This window comes from Anser brachyrhynchus, assembly GCF_964034855.1.
Source record: "Anser brachyrhynchus genome assembly, chromosome: 1".
Classification (NCBI taxonomy): Eukaryota; Metazoa; Chordata; class Aves; order Anseriformes; family Anatidae; genus Anser; species Anser brachyrhynchus.
Window position 1 is genome coordinate 185,250,042 of NC_137694.1, and position 21,345 is coordinate 185,271,386.

Sequence of the window (21,345 nt, forward strand, 5' to 3'; positions counted from 1 at the left end):
CTTATATTTAAGGAGCTGTGTCGATTCCCAAAGCTTAGACATGTTTGGTCCCTCGTTACCTCCCCCCCCCCCCCCCCCTTTTTTTTTTTTGTACTAACACAGCAAAACTCAGGGCATACCAGTCATTCGAAAGTTCATCAGGCCTGTTGCAAGGTCTGGTATATCTGAAAAGAACATCACTTACAGCCAAGACTGTAACCAGGGATACACACCAGTACAGGCTCTGTAAAATTAAATACGGCCAACTACATCAAGGGTTCATCTCTGCCCTTACCACCTACACAGCCCAGCCTGTCTGAGCCCCTTTAAGTCTGAGTCTGCATGCAGTTAGGTATCTGCACACTCCACAGCTGCAGGAGGCTCCAAAAAAACTCGTTTTTAATTAACAAGTTATTAACTCATTACAAAGTAACATGGAAAATTCTTCAGAGAATAGTTAATGCCCCCCTTTCAATTAAAGTTACTTCATAGCCTTGTGTTAAGGCTTTATTTCAGTACATATGGCACATGTGGTTTTCATCCTATTTATACCACCCAGTATTTTAGTTCTTTGTAAAAAGTAAGTACCACTGACATAATTTTAAAACATTTACATTACCTTTTACTTTGCCACAAACACTTTGTGGTTAAGGTCTGTGTAATTAAAGCAACAAATGCACTCATATTATCTCTCCATGTCTGGGAAATGATTTTACTTTTACAGTTAAGTTACTCAAGCTGTATAGCAACCGATACCCTAGTCATGGCATGACCATTAGTTAATAATAGCTTGGCCACTCCCATAGCATTTTCTAAATAAAACTCTCAAAGAAGGCACTTGGCCTCTAAAGATCTGGAACCAATTCTGTTATCCAAATTTATATCACTGAACAAGTCTCCTCAATATAGGTAGACTTATTCCAGGTTATTTGGACTGTAAGCTCTCCACAGCAAAGATGCTCCTCTATTCAGTGCTTCCTCAGTAAACCCGATTTCCTGTTTAAAGGTATCACAGACACAATAAATAAGCAGAACTAAAAAATAATTAAGACACTATAAATAAACTTGCTGTCAGAAAGACTCTCCCATCAATTATTACAGAGTTTAACAAGAGAAAGCATGTTTCCAGTGAACTAAAGAACATGTGGAGTATTGTAATACCTTGGCTGAATTGGCTGATGCTATGGTTGCCTTTCCCCAGGTGAATCAGGAATCCATGGCGAGGACCCTCTGTGATCCTGATCTTGAGAGTAACATGTAAACTGTCCCTGTCTTCCGCTTTGAGCACCTTGTTGGTAATCAGAAACCCTACATGACCCGTGGCCAGAGTTCGGAGAGTTTGAGCACCTTTGTTAATTACGATTTGAGGTACGCTGTTATCCACAGCCATTATCCGAATCTTCATGGTCTGAGGTTTCCTCGTTTCAAATACAGTGTTGGGGAAGACATAGAAATCAGTGTGAGTGCCATCTGTAACAGTGAAAGAGAAGCTGTCCTCAACTGATTCTGTGCCATCATGTCTGTAGCTGATTAGATTTTCATTTAGATCTTGTTTAGTGAAGGTGGTGACTGGTTTGGAATTATTGAACATGATCTGACCATGAACTGGTATTTGAGTGATGATAAATTTTAGCAGCGCATCAGGTGTATCTCTGTCTTCTACAGTCAGTTCAAATGGTGTTATCAGTTTGTATTCATTTTCATTCACCACCAGGTTATGGATTGTGACAACAGGTTTCTTATTATCCACATCACTGATAGAAATTCTGAAAGTACGAAATACAGGGTTGTAGCCATCAGTGACTTCAAACTCAAAGCTGTCCATTTTCACCTCATCTTCTGAAGTGTGAATATAATAAATTTTATTGCCTGCTAATAGGAGCTGAGTAAAAGTGGAGATGGGCACCCCAGGCTGATCTGTGCATTCAAGATGACCACGAACAGGTGCTCTGGTAATAGTGAAAACTAAGTTCTCATCGGGACTATTCAAGTCACTGGTGCTAAGCAAATCGGTCGTAAGGGTTACCTTTCCTCCTTCCTTCAGAGAAACTCCTTTGCTAATTACATCTGGGAAGACAATGTCAATGCTACCTATCGTCACATAAAAGTAGCGATCAATGAGTGGATTTATTCCATCTGTCACATCAAATTTGATAAGATCACGTACACCTTCTTGGCCAAAGTGCATATATCGAATTAAGTTTCTATCCACTTCATCTTGGGTGAAGTTCATCCCCAGGGTGATATTTTCAACTCCACCTGAAGGTTTTAGTCTCTGTAAGAGGCCTTGTCCTGGCCCATACCTTATAATATACGTCAAGGTTCTGTCTTCGGAGTCTAGGTCAGTAGCCTTCAATATTCTGTTATGGATAGTTCTAGTTTCCCCTATTTCAATCTCCAAACCATCATTGATGGCCATTCTAGGTGTCTCATCATCTACAGGAACAACCATTATGAATACCGTTTTCACTACAGTATGTTTACCATCTGTGAGTTTCACCTCAAAACTGTCCTCCTTTGTCTCGGAGTCATCGTGTTCATACAGTATGTTGGAGCTCTCTGTTATCTGATCCAAGGTGAAGCTCTCAACTAGGACAGTTCCATTGGCCAGTTGGTTCACGATGTGGCCATGCCTTGGAAGCCTTGTGATCGTGAATGTTAACTCATCAGCAGGGATGTCCCCATCAACTGCATTGAGGATAGGGGTATCAATAACCAGGCTCATGCCTTCCATCACAACAAACTCTCGCATAAAGATTTCAGGCTCTTCATCATTCATCGGCATAATGACAATGGGGAAGATGTGCCTTTGGGAAAAGCTAATGCCATCAGAACAGCGGAAAGCAAATCTATCTTCAACAGGCTCTACACCCTTATGTATACTTTGGACATAAAAAATATGCCCTTGATGGAGGTCTTTTAAGGTAAAAGCACTTATAGCAATACCTGCTCTGGATTTTTCAGATCCTGGGGCTGGAGAGATGTTCTCTACATACCCAGACGTGGGCTGAGCAACAATGGTGCAGAGTATATCATCAGTGGGAGTATCTACATCTTCAGCCCTTAGGTGAGCAGTAGTAATGACGCGTTTGTCACCTTCCACTACTCTGAACTGCTCCCCCACAAAAATCTCTGGGGCTTGATTGTCAACAGGGAGAATGGTCACCAAGACTGAAACTCCTTGAACGACATTGCCCCTGATGCTCCACTCCTCAGACAGGTCAGACAATGTAAGGTTGAAGGTATCATCTTTGGGCAGAAGGCCTATTTCACCCCCAGTATGAGCATACACCACAGCACCATCCAGCAGATCCCTTTGGGAAAATCTCTCTGCAGGCACCCCTTGGACGAGGATGTTCCCATGTTGAGGAGGATCCTCTACAATGAAGGTCAACATTAAGTCATCTGTATCCTCATCAGTGCCCTGGATCACATTAGCAGTGATTTCAGCAGCACCATTCTCCAGCACATCCAGGTAGGAACCAACAGTGCCTGGGGGCAACCGTAGGGTGGGAACCTCATCATCAACTGGGTGCACATTCATTTTTAACGTGATGGGCACGACATGAACCCCATCACTCACATCAAGCCTACACATATCGCTGTTGGTCTCAGCCCCGCTGTGTACATATACCACCCTCCCTTGCCTGATATCCTCCAAGCCAAAGGCACCTCCCAGGATCAAACTGTACCCAGAAAGCTGCAGCTGACCGTACCGAGGGGCCTGGGTCAGGATAAACCGGAGATGAGCTAGCTCAGTGTCTGTATCACTGGCATCCAGCTCAGTTGGGCTAAGGACATGGCTGCCTCCCTCAGGTAAAGTAAAGCCAGTGTTAGTGATTTCAGGAGGCTGGTTATCCACGGGCTGCAGGTAGATGGTGAAAGTTCCTTCAGCTGCATTGCCGGCAGCATCTTCCACCTGATACTGAAACTGAATCAAATGAGGAGCCACTCCCAATTCTTCCTGTGGCGGACGGTAGGAGATCTTGTGATGATTGATCTGGGCTTGGGTGAAGTGGGTAACCTCCACAGAGTGATCCTCAGTCAGCACAAGGGATCCAAGACGGGCTCCATGCTCATCTGGAGGGTGGTTAGTGTCGGTGTCAGTGGGGGGCTGGGTTACTGTGTAGCGGAGCTCACGGTCCCCTGAATCCTGGTCTGTGTAACACAAGTGCTTCCTCCGCAGGGGAGTCACCTGCTGTTCTGCAACTATTAAGTGCAGGCTGCTGCCGCTGTGCAGCTCTGGGGCTAATCTGTCCACAGGATGCACCCGGATCACAAATGTCTGTGGCCCAGAGCGGTTGGGTGGGTCATTGTCATCTTGGACCCTAAAGACAAACTGGTCCAACACAACCCCAGGGCCAGGTCTATGAGGCCCAAAGTGGTGGTAGTAGAGACGCCCTTCCACAATGTCCTGCTGCAGCCACTCTCTCACTGGCTTTTCATAGATTAGGGAGCTCCCTACTACACCTGACACCCTCCTCCAAGAAAAGCCCTCATCTTCTTCCTCCTCTTCCCAGCCAGGAGGTGGCTGTGCTTGACGGAGGAGGAGCTGGCCAGCAGTGGGGCCAGCCTCCACTGTGAACAGCAGGATGGCATCCTGAGAGTCAATGTCAGTAGCACTAAGAGCACGGGTAGTGATGGGCACTGTTTCACCCTCAGCTATCGCCAGCCCCGTGTTAGCATTGAGTAGGGGTGGCTGGTCATCAGTGGGCACCAGGGTAATGGGGAAAAGGAATTCAACACGGTGACGGGAGCCACCATCTTCCAGCCGCAGCACCAGATTGTCACTGAGTGGAGACTCACTGCCGTCGTGCTGGTAAATGACCCGGCCTGCTGCCAGCTCAGCCACTGTGAAGTGTTTACGAGGAGCAGCAGATGCCGGGGTGTCCTCCAGCAGAGTGAGGTGGCCATGCCTCAGCCCTGCCACAACACTCACCCGCACCTGCTCAAGGTCATCCTCATCACTGATCACCAGGTTGGGGCTGGGACCAGGGCCCGAGAGAGGCCGTGACTGCCCCTCATAGAGCACAAGGCCAGTGTTGCGGGTCACCACCGGCGCTAGGGTGTTCATGGGCTTCACCACAATCACAAAGGCGAAGGGCTCTGAGGCAGCACCCTCAGGGTCCAGCACCTCCAGCTCAAGCTCAAAGAGACGCTCCCGATCCGAGTCCTCCACGGGTGGCTGGTAGGCGATGCGCAGCTCCCTCACGTCGCGCTGGCTGAAGGAGGAGACAGGCAAGCTCCGGTCATCTGTGCTGACCATGTGCCCTTGGCCGGGACCAAAGGGTGAGGTGATGTTGAAGAGCAACAGGTCCGGGGGTGACTCGGCATCCTCGGCCGCCAGCATGTCAGGCGTGAGGGCGGTGAGGACAAACTGGTCCACCTCCATCATGAGCATAGCCAAGAAGCTGGGTTTGGGAGCCACGTTCTCCGTCCCCGCCCGGATCCGCACCAGCACCTGGAAGTACTCACGCTTCAGCGGCGCCCCGCCACCCGTTGCCTCCCACAGCTCAGCCACCAGCGGCACCAGGTCGCGGTTGGGCGAGCTGCCGGCCGCCGTGTGCCGGTAGCGCAGCCCCAAGCGCAGGAACTCCTCGCAGTCCCACATCGAGGCGGGCACGGGGCCACCATCCACCGCCTCCCCACTCGCCACCAAGGCCGAGGGGTAGTTGAGGATCTCTCCGTAGCGGGGCAGCCCGGTCAACGACGGCAACAAGCCCACCCTACAGCGCTGCCGGCCCGGCTCGAAGGTGAACTCCAGGCTGCGGGCATCCAGCGGGTTGCTGGTGCCTCGGAGGCGCTCGACGACCAGGGGCAGGTTGCGGGTGACGATCTCCAGCTGGGTGAAGAGCACCTCCACCTCCAGCACCAGGGGCAGCACCAGGGCGCTGCTGGGCGAGTCGTAGCGCAGCTGCAGGCGGACCCGGTCCCTGGCGGGGCTGCGGCCGCCCAGGTGGGAGTACCGCACCTCGCGGGGACCGAAGTCGCAGGGGAAGCGCCGGGGGCTCAGCCGGCCGGGGCGCTGCCACAGCGGGTCCTCGTCCAGCACGGCCAGGTGGCACCGGTCGCCCGGCTGCACCCGCAGCACCAGGTCGCGGGCGGGGTCCAGCCAGGCGGAGCGCCCCAGGGGCACCCGCAGACCGCGGTTGGCCACCACCACCACGGCGGGGGACGGCTCCGCTGCCCAGGGCGAAGGGACCGCGGCGCTGCCTGGCGGCGGCTCCGGAGCCCCGAGCCAGGCGCAGCCGGCCAGCAGCAGCAAGCCGACCAGCGGCGGCGCGGCGGGCAGAGCCCGCATGGTCCCTGCCGGCGGAGGGAAGCGGCGGCACCCCCCTGGCAGCAGCGTCTGCGATCCGCACCGCTCGGCTCCGCACCGCGCTCTGAGCCCAGCGCGCCCCGCTCCGCGGGGGACCCCCGCCAGCCGCCGAGGCCCCGCCCCCTGCCTCCGGACGACCAATAGGCATCCGCGAGGGGCGAGGCGGGCTGGCGCGATTGGGCAGAGACGCTTGCCAATCTCGCAAGCCGCTGCGGGGACAGCCGCTCCCCCCCCCCCCCCCGCAACCCTTGAGAAGGTGGCGGGGTTTCCCTCCCCCTCCGCTCAGGTGAGCGCGGGCGGTAACGGCCGCCGGTAACGGCCGCCCGCTCCCCCTCCGCGCCCCCCCCCCAGAGCCAAGAGAAGGGGGACGGGGTCCGAGGAAGGTGCCCGAGGAAATCCGGGGCGACCCCGGGAGGAGAGGCGCCCGCCTTTCTTCTCCTCGGCTACACCCCGGCTGAATGTCCCCGGGGCACAGCGCCTCAGTTCGTCCCCGCTGTCACTCCTCCGAGGCGACTGGTCGCTGCAGGGGGGGAATAAAAGTATTTCTGCCCTCTTGTGTCTGCAGTTAAAAGCGTATTAATAAGGGTCTGAGCTCGCCGGAGTTTCTGCCTTCTCAAATTCCTAATGGCAGGCTATGAGTTTTTATTATTCATCTTCTCTCACAGGTGCTAAATTTCTTTCTTGTTAATTTAAACGTGACCCGCAGTCTGCTTTAACACAGTTTTCTCAAGAATGAAAAGCAACAAGTACTAAATTAGTACTAAGAAGTACTAACCCGAAGAAAAGAAGGCTGTTTGGAACATACAATGCCTTCTTTTAAAATAATATCACAAGTAATCCTCTGGTGTTGGAGCAACATTATGGCATGCAACCTTGTTTTTTGCATAGAAAACTTGAATTTACAATTTCAGGTGTAGGCAGGGTCAGTCACATCTACATCTGTCTAAGTGTCGATTCCAGCAGGTAATTCAGCTTGGTTTGGGGCAAGGAGATAGCAGTGGACATCTGTCCTACAACACTGGAATTACTGTAATTTGTGAGATATTTTTGTATTTTGACATATATGCAGAAAGCTAATTTGTTAAACAAGTCTATACTGAAGCATGGACTCAGATGCTGCTGCAGAAAGTAGTAATTTAAGCAGTTACCCAGTAACTTGAAGCAACAGTAATGCCATTCCCTACTCTTAGGATGCATTCACCCTGGATTTCAGCAGGTTGCCTCCTTTCCAAGCCTCAAATGAATGTAATTCAGTAGAAAAAAGTTGGGTCCCACGGTCAAGGATCTTTCATAGTTTCACAGCCATGCTCTGTCCTTGTTAGAGATGACAGTGCTCGGGATGGAGAGATTGGAATTGCCCAAATGTAATGATAAAGTCTGGAGGTCTGTTTTAAAACAAACAAGCACACACATACACAAACAAAACAGCACAGTGACTTGAGAGTGCTGGTGTGATTTAAAGGAGTGTCTGTTTTCAACAACATGAATATGTTAACTTTTTAAAGGAGTGTGTACTATCTTTATTTAATGCCAAATTTAGACTATCACAGAATCACAGAATTGTAGGGGTTGGGAGGGACCTCAAGAGATCATCAGGTCCAACCCCCCTGCCAAAGCAGGTTAAAATGTTAACGTTAAGTTATCTATGTTAACATTATGTTATCCAGAACCAATATTCAGTAGGAATCTTCTCATTTATTGATTTCAAGGGAGAAAGACTTTCTTTCTTTTCAAAATAAGCTCCCTTTTGCAGATTTTGCAACTCAAACTGTATGTATGTGTACATATGTGCATGTGTGTGTATATATTGAGTTAGTGAAAAGGGCAAGAAATCACAGTGTCCAGCTTTTTTATTTGTTGTTGTATCAGAAGAAAAAAGCATGTGATGAGAAGTGCACTTTTTCAGGTTTTGATATCCTTAGACTGTTAGAGATAACAGGTAAACATGTGCCTTTAAAATATTTTCTTTTTAACAATGATGTGTCTTGAACCATATTTGCAACAGAGCCATCTCTTCTATGTTAAAGTCAGTCCAATATTTGTTGTGAAGTTTATCTTGAAATAATATTCAGAACATCTCTTCAATTGGTAAAGACGGAGAAATCTGATAGATAGAAGAGTAGCTTTTGAAATACTTGTGTTGAAAGTGAATAGAGAAGGGCATTTCAAAAAATAATTTTGGGGAGATTTAGCTTCTCAACTGAAAATATATAAATTTGTAAGTGAAAAGTAGAAAGGGGATGGGATGGGGCCTTCTGCTAATAATTCCCCAGGACATATTGATACAGATTTTTTTTTATTTTTTTTTTCCAGGCAGTTGGACTCAATGATCTTTGCAAGTTTCCAACGGAACTATTCTGCTTTGCTCTACTTTGCTCTGCTCTACTTTACTGTACAGTACCAGAATTTTGGTGGATACAGGTTCAAGTTCTTTGATCTCTATTATCTCCGTCATCAAGCAGTAAATCTCTGAGTACCAAAAGCAGAAGTCCTCTTTATTTTTAGTGGTAGCTGTCTTGTCAAACAAGTCAATGAGCTCTTGCTCCACAGTCCAAATAAAAAGTGCTAGATATGTTTTTTTGGTTGTTGTTTTTTTTTTTTTTCATTTAAAATCACAACATGAAACGAAAAGAGCTCTGAATCGTGGAGTTGATAAAAATTTTGAAGGGATTTTCCTTGGCTTGCTAACTGGTTGTCTTGTGCCAACACTTGTGTTCAAATCATACTGGAAAGAAATTAATCTTGGCTAAATTCTGATCTAATTATGCAGCTGTAAATCCAAAGTGGTTTCCTACCAGTTGTCACTGAAGTCGCTGTAACAAATCAGAATTAGGTCCAATAAAAAGTCCATCAATCTTTTAAAATATATTTCTGGTGAATACAGTGACTGGTATTTGGCCTGGGGAAAAAAAAGAGTCAGCATACCCTTTCAGAATGCTTGCAGCTCTACTGCACAACTATGCTGTATTTCTGAGTGTACACAGAAACAGAAAGCTTTAAGACAAAGAAGACCTGTTCTTTTAACAGAATATTGATCATAAAGTGTGCTTACAGAAATCTAGTCATGGACATTTCTTTCTAAATAAATTACCTCCTGAAGTTCAGCAGGATAAATCAGTGAGTCCTCTATTATTCAAGATACTTGCTTTCTATAAAACGAATGCAAATCAATTCCTATTTTAAATGCAATCCTTTCTGAAGGCATCTGGCTTCTGGTTTTGATGCTGAATCATAAATTTATACTTCTTATTGAAACTGACAACTCCTGTGTTCCCATGTAAGAGAAACAGTGTTCACTGTCTACATAAAATTTATCGTTATCAAAGCCTGCCCTCTGTTGATATGGTATAATCTTAACATCTTAACTGTAGCTAAGTAGCTAAGTCTGATTTTTGTTATTACAGTACTTTCATGAGGGTTTGGTTCTTAGTTGTAGAATTAATTCTAGAGATGCTCTTAAATCATTCAAAAAATTATTGATGACAATTCTGGGAAAGGGGGACTAAATTTAACATCCAAATGTCTGTTTTTTTCTTTGTTCTTTTCTTTTTTCCTTTTTTTTTTTAACAGTTTCCAAGTAGATAGCATCAGTGTTTCATAACCTACAAGTACAAAAAGATTTATTATCTCTCAAACACTGTATATAAACTATGTTGCCAAGGAAATTGGGAGAGTGAGGGGAGAGGATAGGAAGAGCAAATGAGATTTATAGGAGCATTTAAGCACATAGTTATGGTATAAGTAATTTTAGTATTACAATTCAACTCTGAAAGGCCATTCCTTGCACTCCTGTCTTGCTCCTCTTCTCTGAGAAGCCTCATGAACTCATGCTTGCTTGCTTCATATGTAAAAGCTAGGTATAAAGGAGCTTACAGTACCTACTGTGGCAAAGAGAAAATTTTCATCATCCACAACTTGACAGGTGATTTAGTGTACAAAGACCCAAGACCAATCAATGCTATATAAATAGCCTTCTATAACAAAGTAAAAAATTGAAAATGTTATGTCACCCAGATGAGGGAACACCTCAGTTCCTTATGTATAGCTGTACTTAACCACCAGCCTTTTGGTTGCTTCCATACTCTTTTCTTCTTCTCTTAGTTCAGTAATAAATTATGATGCATGTGGCTACTCAATATATCATCAGGTACCGTCCTCTGCCTGGGTATGTGGAAGAGTATTGGTAAGCCATAACGTTCAGACATGTTTTTTCTGCCAGGTATCTCAGAGGCAGGTTCTTGACTCAAGAATTTTCTCTCTTCCTTCTGACATTTCTTCTTTACTATCACTTTTTGTAAATTGGCATTGTCTTGAGCCTGTTGTTCATTTCTTTCATGATTTCTGTTGCAATCCAAATAGCTGTTGCCCTGCAGGCAGAGGTGTTCCTGAAAAGTCCAACACCACTAAATCTTGCATCCAGAGCTTTATTTCCCTTTGCCACAAGTAAATTTTCCCTAATAGTGTGAAGAAACTTCACTGTCTTCTATCTGGATTAGCTTTCATTCCTTGTTTAGTGAAACTCTTTTGCAGTCAGTTCTCAAAATTGTATTCTGTTGATGCTGAGATGAGTATAATGCTGGTTATTACATCTTCATGTATGTACCAGCCTACAATTACTTCAAAACCCCATCCAAAATCACCCTCCATGTTTCTGAAGCTCTTTGTAGACTTTTGTACCTGATGAGGTTTCTCCCACTGTGGCCCCAGTAATTGTTTTCACCTGCCTCACACTGGCTTTCTGCCCACCTTCGATGTCCCCAGCACTATTTTTACTTCAACCTTGGCTCTTTGAAAACTTACTTTTCAAGCCAACCTCCTTCAAGCTCTTTCCCACTTTAGATCTCCTCAGAAGCAATAAGTTTTCCTTTACATTCTTTCTCCTCTGCCTTTTGATCACTCTTACTCTTTTTGTTTCAAAGCCAAAATACAACTTCTTGATCTCGTATTAACAATAAGAAAAGACTTGGTAATTTACTAAAGTAAATAAGTAGTTCCGTTGAGCTTCCTTACCTACAGTTTACATCTTGTGTTTGGACTCTTTGAAGTTTTTTTACTATGGTTATGGGACTTATAACATTACTTTTAAATGTGCACTTATATGCATATTCTTTGATGTATAATGAATACAACAGTATTGTCTACAACAGTAGAGATACAGTAGGCAACAAAACTTTTTTTAAAAAAAAATATATTTAGAGACCTAAAATTTTGAGTCCTGTGTCAGATTTCCTCTGGACAAAATCGGTGAGTGGTTGGAAATGTTCTTGGTAGGAACTGCCTAAATGCTGTCACCAATGACAAACTCATCTCAGCATGGAATCTGGAGTAGGTAGTAGTAGTATCAGCATGTGTATGTATTGTGCTATATTTGTGCCAGTTATAGACATTACTGAAATCAGTGAATCAACAAGGCATTACTTGTAAGACACATTTTACTTACAGGTAAATACACCATCCCTGGTGGAGATCAATCAAATCTTCCACATCTGTACAATTATCTGAAGTGCCTTTTTTTTTTTTTTTTCCCAAACTTGATACCATGTCTCTAAAATTTATCTACCTAAATTTATATTATCATCTTTTAATTACAAGTCACTGAAATTCCACCACAGTCAAGTGCTTATAGATTTCTTAGTGAAACAAGTAGGGAAACAGTCCATTTAATGGATACAAGGTCATATCCAGGCTAAGTAATTTAACACTTTCTGTCTCCCAAATGTCCTACAAATACATATTTTCTTGTTAGGATACATGCAGCATTGTGATTTAGATGTAACACTAATCGTAAAAGAAGTGTTAATGAAAAAAAAAATACTGCTATTGCAGAAATCCTCTGATGTCTTATCACTTGTCTTAAATTCATAATGAACAAAGCCTTACAAAATTTTGTTTTATTAGATGTTCGATTGTCAAAAAATATTGATATGTTTATTGCTGAAAAAGGATTGTTTACAGCTAAAGCTTAACTAAATATTTTCACTTCTACCTATCAGATGCTATAAAAAATAAGTTTTAGATAGGTCAGAAATTAACAATTTGGGGTCAGCCTCAGCATGTTCAAACACTGACTCTGCATTAGCTTTCACACAGTTTAAATCACAGTCTTCACTCTTAAACTGGTATAGAGATTTCCTTTATTCTAAGGGATATTTGGTGGTGGTATTTTTTTGTTTTTAAATCTGTAAATAAATGCTTATTGTTATAAAATCACTTGGTCAGTGCTGGAGTTAAAGTTATTTAACTGACGGTGCAATGTTCTCAACTAAACAGAAAGTGTGAGGGAATCAAATGCTAATTTTCATGGCAGGGCTAATTATAAATCCACATTAGATGGACTTCAAATTGAAGAAGTAGGGATTCAAATTAACTTAATTCTAGTACAGATCTTAAAGGTGGCAGAGGCGAAATTTTAGAGTAGTCCATTTACTACAGTTTAGTATCTTTGACTAGTAGTGGGGAGTTTTGGCTGTTTTTATTTAGGTGTTACCTCCTTAAATAAGCAGAGGAAGACTTGTACATAATAGTAATATATATATTCTATATAATATATATTCTAACAGTTTTAATAGAAAATTACTGGAAAAAATAGAAAAGCCTGTGATGACATAACCTTGTTTTATCTCTTGGCCTGTCATAGAAACAGCAAATTGAGAATACTTGCCCAAACTTAACTTTCTCATGATAGAAATCAATTAGAGGGAAAAGTTGGCCGTTCCCCTAGAATGAAGCCATGCATCCTGAAATTTCATTCAGAGGGTGGTCTTCTTCCAGCATGAGTTACAGTTGTTAATGATTTTCTGCATGTGTTTCATGTTTAGATGAATGATCAGTGGTGGGGAGAGATTGTATTGCACTAAGTACATACAATGTCTTAAAGTAGCTCATTCAAACAGCCCATCCATTTTTTCTAGAGGACAGATCTCAGTGGCTGAGAGGCTTTAACAGCATGAGCATGTTCTTCTCAAAACAACTGCAGCAATATCTAGATGTATAGTACTATCTTTCTGTTCTGTTTTGGATGGCTGCTGGTCAGGCCATCCAAAGAAGGAAGCAGTTTGTCAGTGTTGATAATAGTGCAGTAATTCTGCAGCTGACAGAGAGTTACGTTTAGTTAAAATATTTAGAATTATTTGAATTTATCTGAGACAAGATGTTGATTTTCTATCAACTAAATATTTTTTTGCACACACCCATACTATAAACATAACATACTATGCATTTTATACAGTATACAGTCATGTTCCACGACAAAGATTGTTAAACTAGGTCCAGAACTTCAGACAAACAAGCTGTCAGGTATCCCCAAATTGACTGCTTTTAATGATTCACGCACTGCGGCATGTGTCAAAAAATGAAACAAATTCTTCTGAAGGATGATCCTGCCGTCTCTATGTTGACCTCAGATAACTATTAAAATTGCATATCAAAGTCTGAAGAAACTGTTGCTTTAAGTGCTTATGATACGCTTCACTGTAATTTTATCTCTCTTGCTTTATAAGAGAAATTTTACCTAACCTTTGTAGCTTCAGTTGTCATAACAAAACCATCCCACACAGGCATTTTCATTGTATTGTAATTCAAACAGCATGGATGCCAAATACGCACACATTTTCATGTGAGTATAAACTACTGGCCTTTATGTTAGACAGCCACAGGCTGGAAAGGGAATGAGAGCTAAGTCTTGAGACTGAAAAGAGGACAAGAAAGAACCCTTCCGATTCCATATCCAGGTACTGATGTCAACCACTTACTATGTTTCCTTTCTCCACAGTGACTTTCCTAAATCAGCTATCATTAACTTTACTTATATTACTGGAGTTTTAAATCTCTGATAATTTGGAGTGGCATTATCACACCTAATTCAGTAAGTCTAGGAGTTAAGCATTGAGTCCAATCCACGTGGACATGGTCCTGGGCAACCTGCTGTAGGCGGTTCTGCTTGAGCAGGGGGGGTGGACCAGATGACCTCTAGAGGTCCCTGTCAGCCTCAACCATTCAGTGATTCTGTGATTATACACAAAATGGGTGAATACAGAGAGATCTTAACCTTTTGAATCCGATATTGAGACTTCCACTCAAAGTTCATACCGTGTTCAAGGAGTTTTGCCAAGATAAGAACACAGGCAGCTTAAAATATTGCAGATGAGGATTTTATTAATGTGCAAGTCATATGGATATAGGTATCTGTTTTGCTTGTCTACCTATTACAATGATTCATTTGTAATGTTGCAGGTTGAACTCCAGGCACTTCTGTAAACTTGTTTCAAACCAGTTCTCCAGACTTGTAGTCACATTCAAATAAGTCATCAATTAATGTCAACATACACCGCAAAATAGGAGCTATTCTTAAGCAACAACTATAAAACCTCTGGATCAAATTTATTGTACTTTACAAGTTATGCAGAAGATATTCATCACTGACAAAACTCAGCAGTTAACAAGTAATAATTTCAGGTTACAGCTCATTTTAGAGGGAAGATTTGTGAAGGCACAAGCATCTCTGAGAAAAAAGTGCATCATGTACTCCCCACAGAGTTAGGACGTGACAACTGGCTGCACTTAAATGGAACCCAAAAACTTTGGCAAAGCACTTTCAGATTTCCCATCACAACGTGTGTTAGTAGAGGGCAACTGGAAGAATATGATAACCAAAGCTGAAAGACCCTTTGGTCCAAACATCCCGACTTTTAACCTAAGTTTTGGAGTAAAATGGGGTAATAGCATTTCACTAAAAAGACAGTTTTTGAAATACATATTCAATAACCTTATGTGATACCAGTGTTCTGTGTCACTTGTCACCCCTTTGGACACAAAATACACAAAATTCCGACCATTTATTTTGTGTGTCAGACTTAGACTTGCTCCTCACTTCCTCCATTGACAGTATGTTAAACCTGGGTGTATCAGACCAGTAGGAGACTTGAATCACTTCTCTCTCATGATATTAGAAATAAAGAAATTTCAACAACTACATCACGTCATAGAGCAACTCCTTCTATAATCAATGGAAGGAGGCGGGGGTTAGATTCATCTCATTCTTTGAAAGATGTTTGAGAAGTGCTCATCTCCTTCAAACCCTCCTATGTGGAAGTTTAAATTCTTGGCTTAGACTCAGTACTTAACTCCTAGACTTAAAAAATTAAGTGTGATAAATGCCACTCCAGGTTATCAGTGTTTTAAAACCTTACGCCTATTGACTCCAGAGCTTCTGTTTTTATTTTTTGTTATTATTTTTAAAAGTACTTCCACAAATTCTGCCATTTCATGTATACACATATTCCTGAAAAAGCAAAATCCCTTTTTAAGCATCCTCAGGCTTACATGTGAGGCAGCTCTCATCAGTGCTGATACAGAATGGAATCCAAAGCCCAGGTGTTGCAGCATGTTCCACGGTTGGTGCTGTGACATTTTAGATTTCTGAGTGGCTTGTTTACCAGAAAGTAAAAATAGTTAATTATCAGTTTCAAAACATTGCCTACCATTGGGATGTCCCTGTATTATGTGACTTGGAAAAGCCAAATTCATGCTTGACCCAAGTCCATTGAAATCAAATTGAATATGGACGGCCAAAGGGGCCCTAGAGAAAGCAAATAGTATTTGGCAGTGAGTGTCTCTTTCTGGATCCAATTAATGACAGAATTCACAATGTATGCAGCTACCTTTCCCACTCTTAAAAGAAGTTAGCTATAAAACTTCATTTCCTTAAAAAACAAAAGAGCTATTGCCATTAACAGCTCAATTAGCAAACATGCACTTAACAAATGAGGGAGGGGGCAGAGGCCACCAGTACCTGACCCACTATAAAGATCAGTATTGCTACAGCACGTAAATCTGTGGTTAAGCAGGTAAATCAAGATCTCCTACAGGGACTACACAACAGGGCCTAGAGAGATCTTGCCAATTGCCTCAGATAGCTAAATAAGTATTTGCGGTTAGATAACCTCCGTATTTGCAGTATTCATGGCATTTCCAATAGTATATTTCAGCGAAGTAAAATTGTCAGCTTTATTTGAAAGAATCTCAGCTTGAAGGAGAGGTATACATGGTTGATGCACATGCTTGATTCACAGTGCGCACAGTTTTTTGAGCTGGTTTGTTATCAGAGCTTCTACACTCACTAAATTTCTGTATACAATGTTGGGACCCTTAAAAGGGGTGGCTGCTTGAAAAAGCCCCTGATTATCCTGTACCCAGATGAGCACCTTTGTATCTTTGCACCATTTCCAAACATGGCAGATTTTCCCACTACTGTTTAAACCTTTGGTATTCTGTATGTATTCTTAGTAAACAACATTTTATTTCATTTTATTTTATTTTGGTCAGTTCACATTACATTATGGATTAAATCCCATATTGAAGGTCCAAATCAGCAGCAAAGACATCATATATATCCACAGGAGAATTCTCCTGCCTTAGCGTCTTTCATCTATGAAATCATTTGGATCCAAGCAAAATCTTTACAAAGTAAGTCACCATTTCTGCATGCAGTATTCCAGGCCATTCATTTATATGATAAACTTAATCTCTTTAACATGTTTCTTACCATTACATATCACAGTTTAGATTTGCTTTTTTTCCCCTTACTATATATTGATGAGGCCAGTAATGATCACAACACAATGTTGTCCTGAGTGGTCAGTCTTAGTTCAGAACATATTTAAATGCCCCAGAAATTTTACAATGTTTCATCTCATGAAATATCTTGGATTTGTGAAAGTTAAATTTCTTCTATCGCTTTAACATCTCATTTTTCTTAAGTCTGTAGCTGTCTGAGGTACAGAATTTGCTCATGTATCTGTTTTTCCACGAACACACTCGGACTTAGCTTCAGCTGTGAAATTTTAAGCTGAGAAGAAAACCTGCTTGCTTTGTTCTCCAGTCTGAAGTCAGCGAGTCCAGAATGTTGTCCAGTGTGACTTCATTGTTGCTACTGTTTTTATATGAATGTGCCAGGAACAGATAATCAGTGATATACCATAAAGGTCATAAGTCTTTTTTATCCGTTTTAAGGAAGAAGTAAAAAGGTTAATATGTACGAGTAAAGCCCCCTGTCAGGAGCCACGAGAGGTGGATTTTATGCTTTTAGCAGTCAAACAGAATTTAAGCTGTTCCTCCCTTTTATCTGAACTGCCAGGCTACAGAACAGTTTGGGGACACCTCCTGTCCTTCCCAGTAAAGCTGGACTAGCAAAGGGCCTGCTATGCAAGATTAAAAGCTGGAAAGGAGGAACCCATTATCTTCCAATCTAATGACTGGAGACTCAACTCCCTTGATCTCAGCCCCGCAAATTAGACAAGTCACGGGAAGGAGAAAAGAAATACTCCTGGGAGCTTTTCTTGCTGTCCACAAAAATATCAAACCCCTTCAAATGAGTAAACTCCCACAGGGTAGGCCTGAATGGAAACATCTCATTACACCTAGCTTCTAACGCCTACAGTAAAGATACTTCTGTGCTCGTCACTCCAGGCTCCTGTTTTGATCAATGGAAAGAAAAGGTGCATTAATTTACAGTTCTTCTGACCTACCTTAGATATCTACTTTATAATAAGATGAATAATGCTCTGGAAGCCTCTCTATCTCCATTTACTACAGGAAAAGCCTGGGTGAGTAGGTCAGATTAACCATAGGAATGAAAATAGGCAGAAACGCCTAAAAGAGGATTCTTTCCACCCTAAAGATTATCAAAGACGAGAGGACTGAATCACCCTTTAGCAGTGCCTAGCTATATATAATGGGGAGCCTGAAAATATCATTTATAATACATGCCTAATTTTTACATGTTTGCAGTTATTAATCTTTTTTTGTTATATGCTATGAAGGGCACAATCTCTACAGAGGAGACATATTTTAGTGGCTTTAGTGGCTTTTAGAGGTACCCTGAAATTACAGTAGTCAAAACAAATATTTCTTAAGAGAAACAAATGGTTCTGGAGGGTAACTTGTGAAATACAGTGAAACACAGTGCATTTCATATTGTTCTTGTTTTTCTACAGTGCTCAAGATTGGGTGCTACCGTATCTGAAATTTTGCACATTACACACCACAAAAACATGACCACTGGTAGACTGTGCTGAATATGGAATGGGACAGTCTACCCTACCAAGAGTGTTCTTTTATGACATCAATATACATATGCATAACTATGTATATAGGCATATACATGCATATACAATTTTATTAGCGCTTACCCAAATGGGTAAACTGTATGGAAGTGGGGCAGGCTACTTGTGTTGCCTGATTTACACAGCCATATGGTGTTACACAGCCTTCTAGCTTAACAAATCTACTTGACTTTTAGGAAAGAAGCAGAATCTCGGGATGAAATAATATCTCTGTTAGATTAACACCATGTTGAAATACAATCTAACAAACTGTAAAAAAACAAACCTTTCATGAATGCTGTAAGATACAGTGCAACTTAGATTAATTTACAAACACTTTAGGGGTAGATTCAATAAAACCAACGGCCAACCCTTATTTTGCTATTATTGGACAAATCCCAGGAAGAGTCTGGAAAAGTGAGGATGCTAATTCAGAAAGGAACATCTTAAGTTTAATTTAATATCCTAGTTGTAACGTAGTCAAAATGAAGACAACTGTTCTTGCAAGGTTGTACATCTAGATCATGACCAACTAACTCCACAGATTCGTAAACAGATGAGTTTAAAAACAACCTTCCTAACTGCTAGCCAAATCTCAATATTTCACTTGAAATAAATACACTCTTTACTACCAATGCTGTAGAAAAGTAATATCTGAATGTTCTATAAGAAAATTCTATAAACAAAATTAATTTGGAAACAACAATGCTTTACTAAAACACTTTGATTCACCTGTGACATTGGCCTAACAAAATATGATGACAGTTTGTGAAAGATAGTTTTTGAAAGTTTTCCTGGCAGAGATTCACTCCTGGTAACATAATCACCGGATTGAATCAGCATTCTTTAATGCTGGGTAACTTTCAACCAGGTCTGTTTACATGAACCCACAAGAGACACAGCTTCCGTCTGCCAAAGGGGAAGGACTTCAAGATATACAATCAAAATAACATGTGGGGATGTACAATCACATATTAAACTTGTTATGCCATGCCAAAGCAAACTTTTTCCTTCTTGCTTGATCAGTTCTTGAACCCAGGCTTAGGAACTGTGCTGCTTGCACACATTCTTTATCCATAAGGTACCAGCATGCTGTAGCCCCTCTGTTACTAAATTCAGGAATGCCCATTTTTTGTTCTTCCAGATTTTGTTCAACCTCCTGTGTCTGGATGGCATGATAATTTTCTCTAATTGAGAATGTGAATTGAGGAACAAAATTCATCTAACTGAATGTAGGTTTCTGCATTAGAGAGAGTTACACTGGCTTCTCTTTAGAGTCAATGCAATAAATGTTCCTAGAATTCACTTAATTTAAGCCTGAAGTTGAATCTAAAATATGTCAATATATATATGTATATATATATATTTTTTTCTTCTTCTTCATACATTAGTGAGAATTTAGGAAGGTGGGTACCTTCACCATAAACACTTACAGGCAATTCAGTGTAACCCCACCCAGAGCATTAATTTCTAACTTCACTGTAAATTATGTTAAAATTGTTGTAAAATCCACTCTGATACCACTGATTGTGATGGAAATATGTCTGCTTTGCACCCCTGTAGATAAGATTAAATCTGAGCCCTAAGCATATACTTTGAATAAAGAAGTGGAATCCCATGCATGTATTTCACATGAATATTTATCAGGAGAAATTGCTCAGAAATTATGGCTCAAAGATCTCAATGTGAGACAGCCCTGGACACTCCTAAATTATTTAAGAGTGATTTGCAAATGTAAAATAAAATTGCATTATAACTTCTCTGAATACTTGACATAGTTTCTGACTTTGTGAATTACAATAGTTTAAATACTATGAAAAGCATTTACATGAATGCCTGTAATGGTCAGATCTTCATATTAGAAGCATTGCATTTAATTTATATTATAGCTTCTTTGGTAAGTATTTGTTTAGAGATCATTAAAACTTAAAACCTTTTGTGTAAGTCTCTTGATATGCCAGGCAACTGAGTGTGAAGTGACCTGTGAGTCATACCTGAAGTATGGTAATTTATATTGTAATAATAATGGTGTTAAATCTGAAATAAGTCCTTCAGAAAACTTTTCCTATTTCTGAATCAACACCAAAAGAAACCCAGTGGGTTGTAACTACTTTAATAGTATTCTACAGAAATATGATTATTCAGGTAACTTGCTGCCAGACATAATTCAGCTTTGTAGATTATAATGCATAAATTAAACTGCAGCTGTAATAGTCAGAGGTTTAAGCCTGCAAGAACTATACAGGTAAGAGTATCTATCTCCGCACAATTTGTGGTCTTACCGTACCTCAGATAATTGTTGTTGTGTTTTTGTTTTTTGTTTTTTTTTTTTTTCATCCTTTTGCAAGTTATGACATCATTTTACGACAAGGACAATGACAAAATAAAGGGAATTCTAATAGTGACAGGTAGAGTTATAAGATATATGAAATTGTTTATAGGAAAAAAAAAAAGTGCTAAAAGAGAGAATTATGACAGCTTGACAGCTGTTGAGAGTATGGGATTTTTCCACTCAATGAGGAGTGGAAACTGACAGGAAAACAGCAACAGAAAAAAAAATAGGCTTAATTAACAAAACACAAATATAGTTTAAAACATAGAGGGAAAGGTCCTAAATATGACATATTTCCTGTGAAGTAATCTACCAAATGGCAGGTTTTGACAGCCACTGCTTGGGTTAGTAAAAGGATTAGATTCTAAATTTGCAGAAAGTGAAAAAAATAAATAAATAGTAGGGGATGAATTTATAGCTATAATTAGACAAGATACAGTTATTTATTGCAAGCATTAATGATACTTAAGCTTAAGAAAAGGATGTGTGACTTGGCCTACCCACTGTTTAGGGCCACCCAGACAGGAGATGTGGTAGTGATGGCTAATATAGACTTCTAAAGTGGGTGGTTTGTGTGACTTTGGCAGCATGAATATATCAGTAATAACTGGATT

At 41.5% G+C, this 21,345-nt stretch overlaps 1 protein-coding gene across 1 annotated transcript in view; it reads right to left on the bottom strand.

Moving 5' to 3' along the window:
• Positions 1–6,374, bottom strand: part of FREM2 (FRAS1 related extracellular matrix 2) — a 129,832-nt gene extending 123,458 nt beyond the window's left edge. Inside the window, exon 1 of the mRNA XM_080603807.1 lies at positions 1,141–6,374. Within this exon, the coding sequence (XP_080459933.1) occupies positions 1,141–6,280 (5,140 nt within the window). The 5' untranslated portion in view covers positions 6,281–6,374. The remainder of the gene's footprint in view (positions 1–1,140) is intronic.
• Between the last annotated feature and the right edge of the window lie 14,971 nt (positions 6,375–21,345).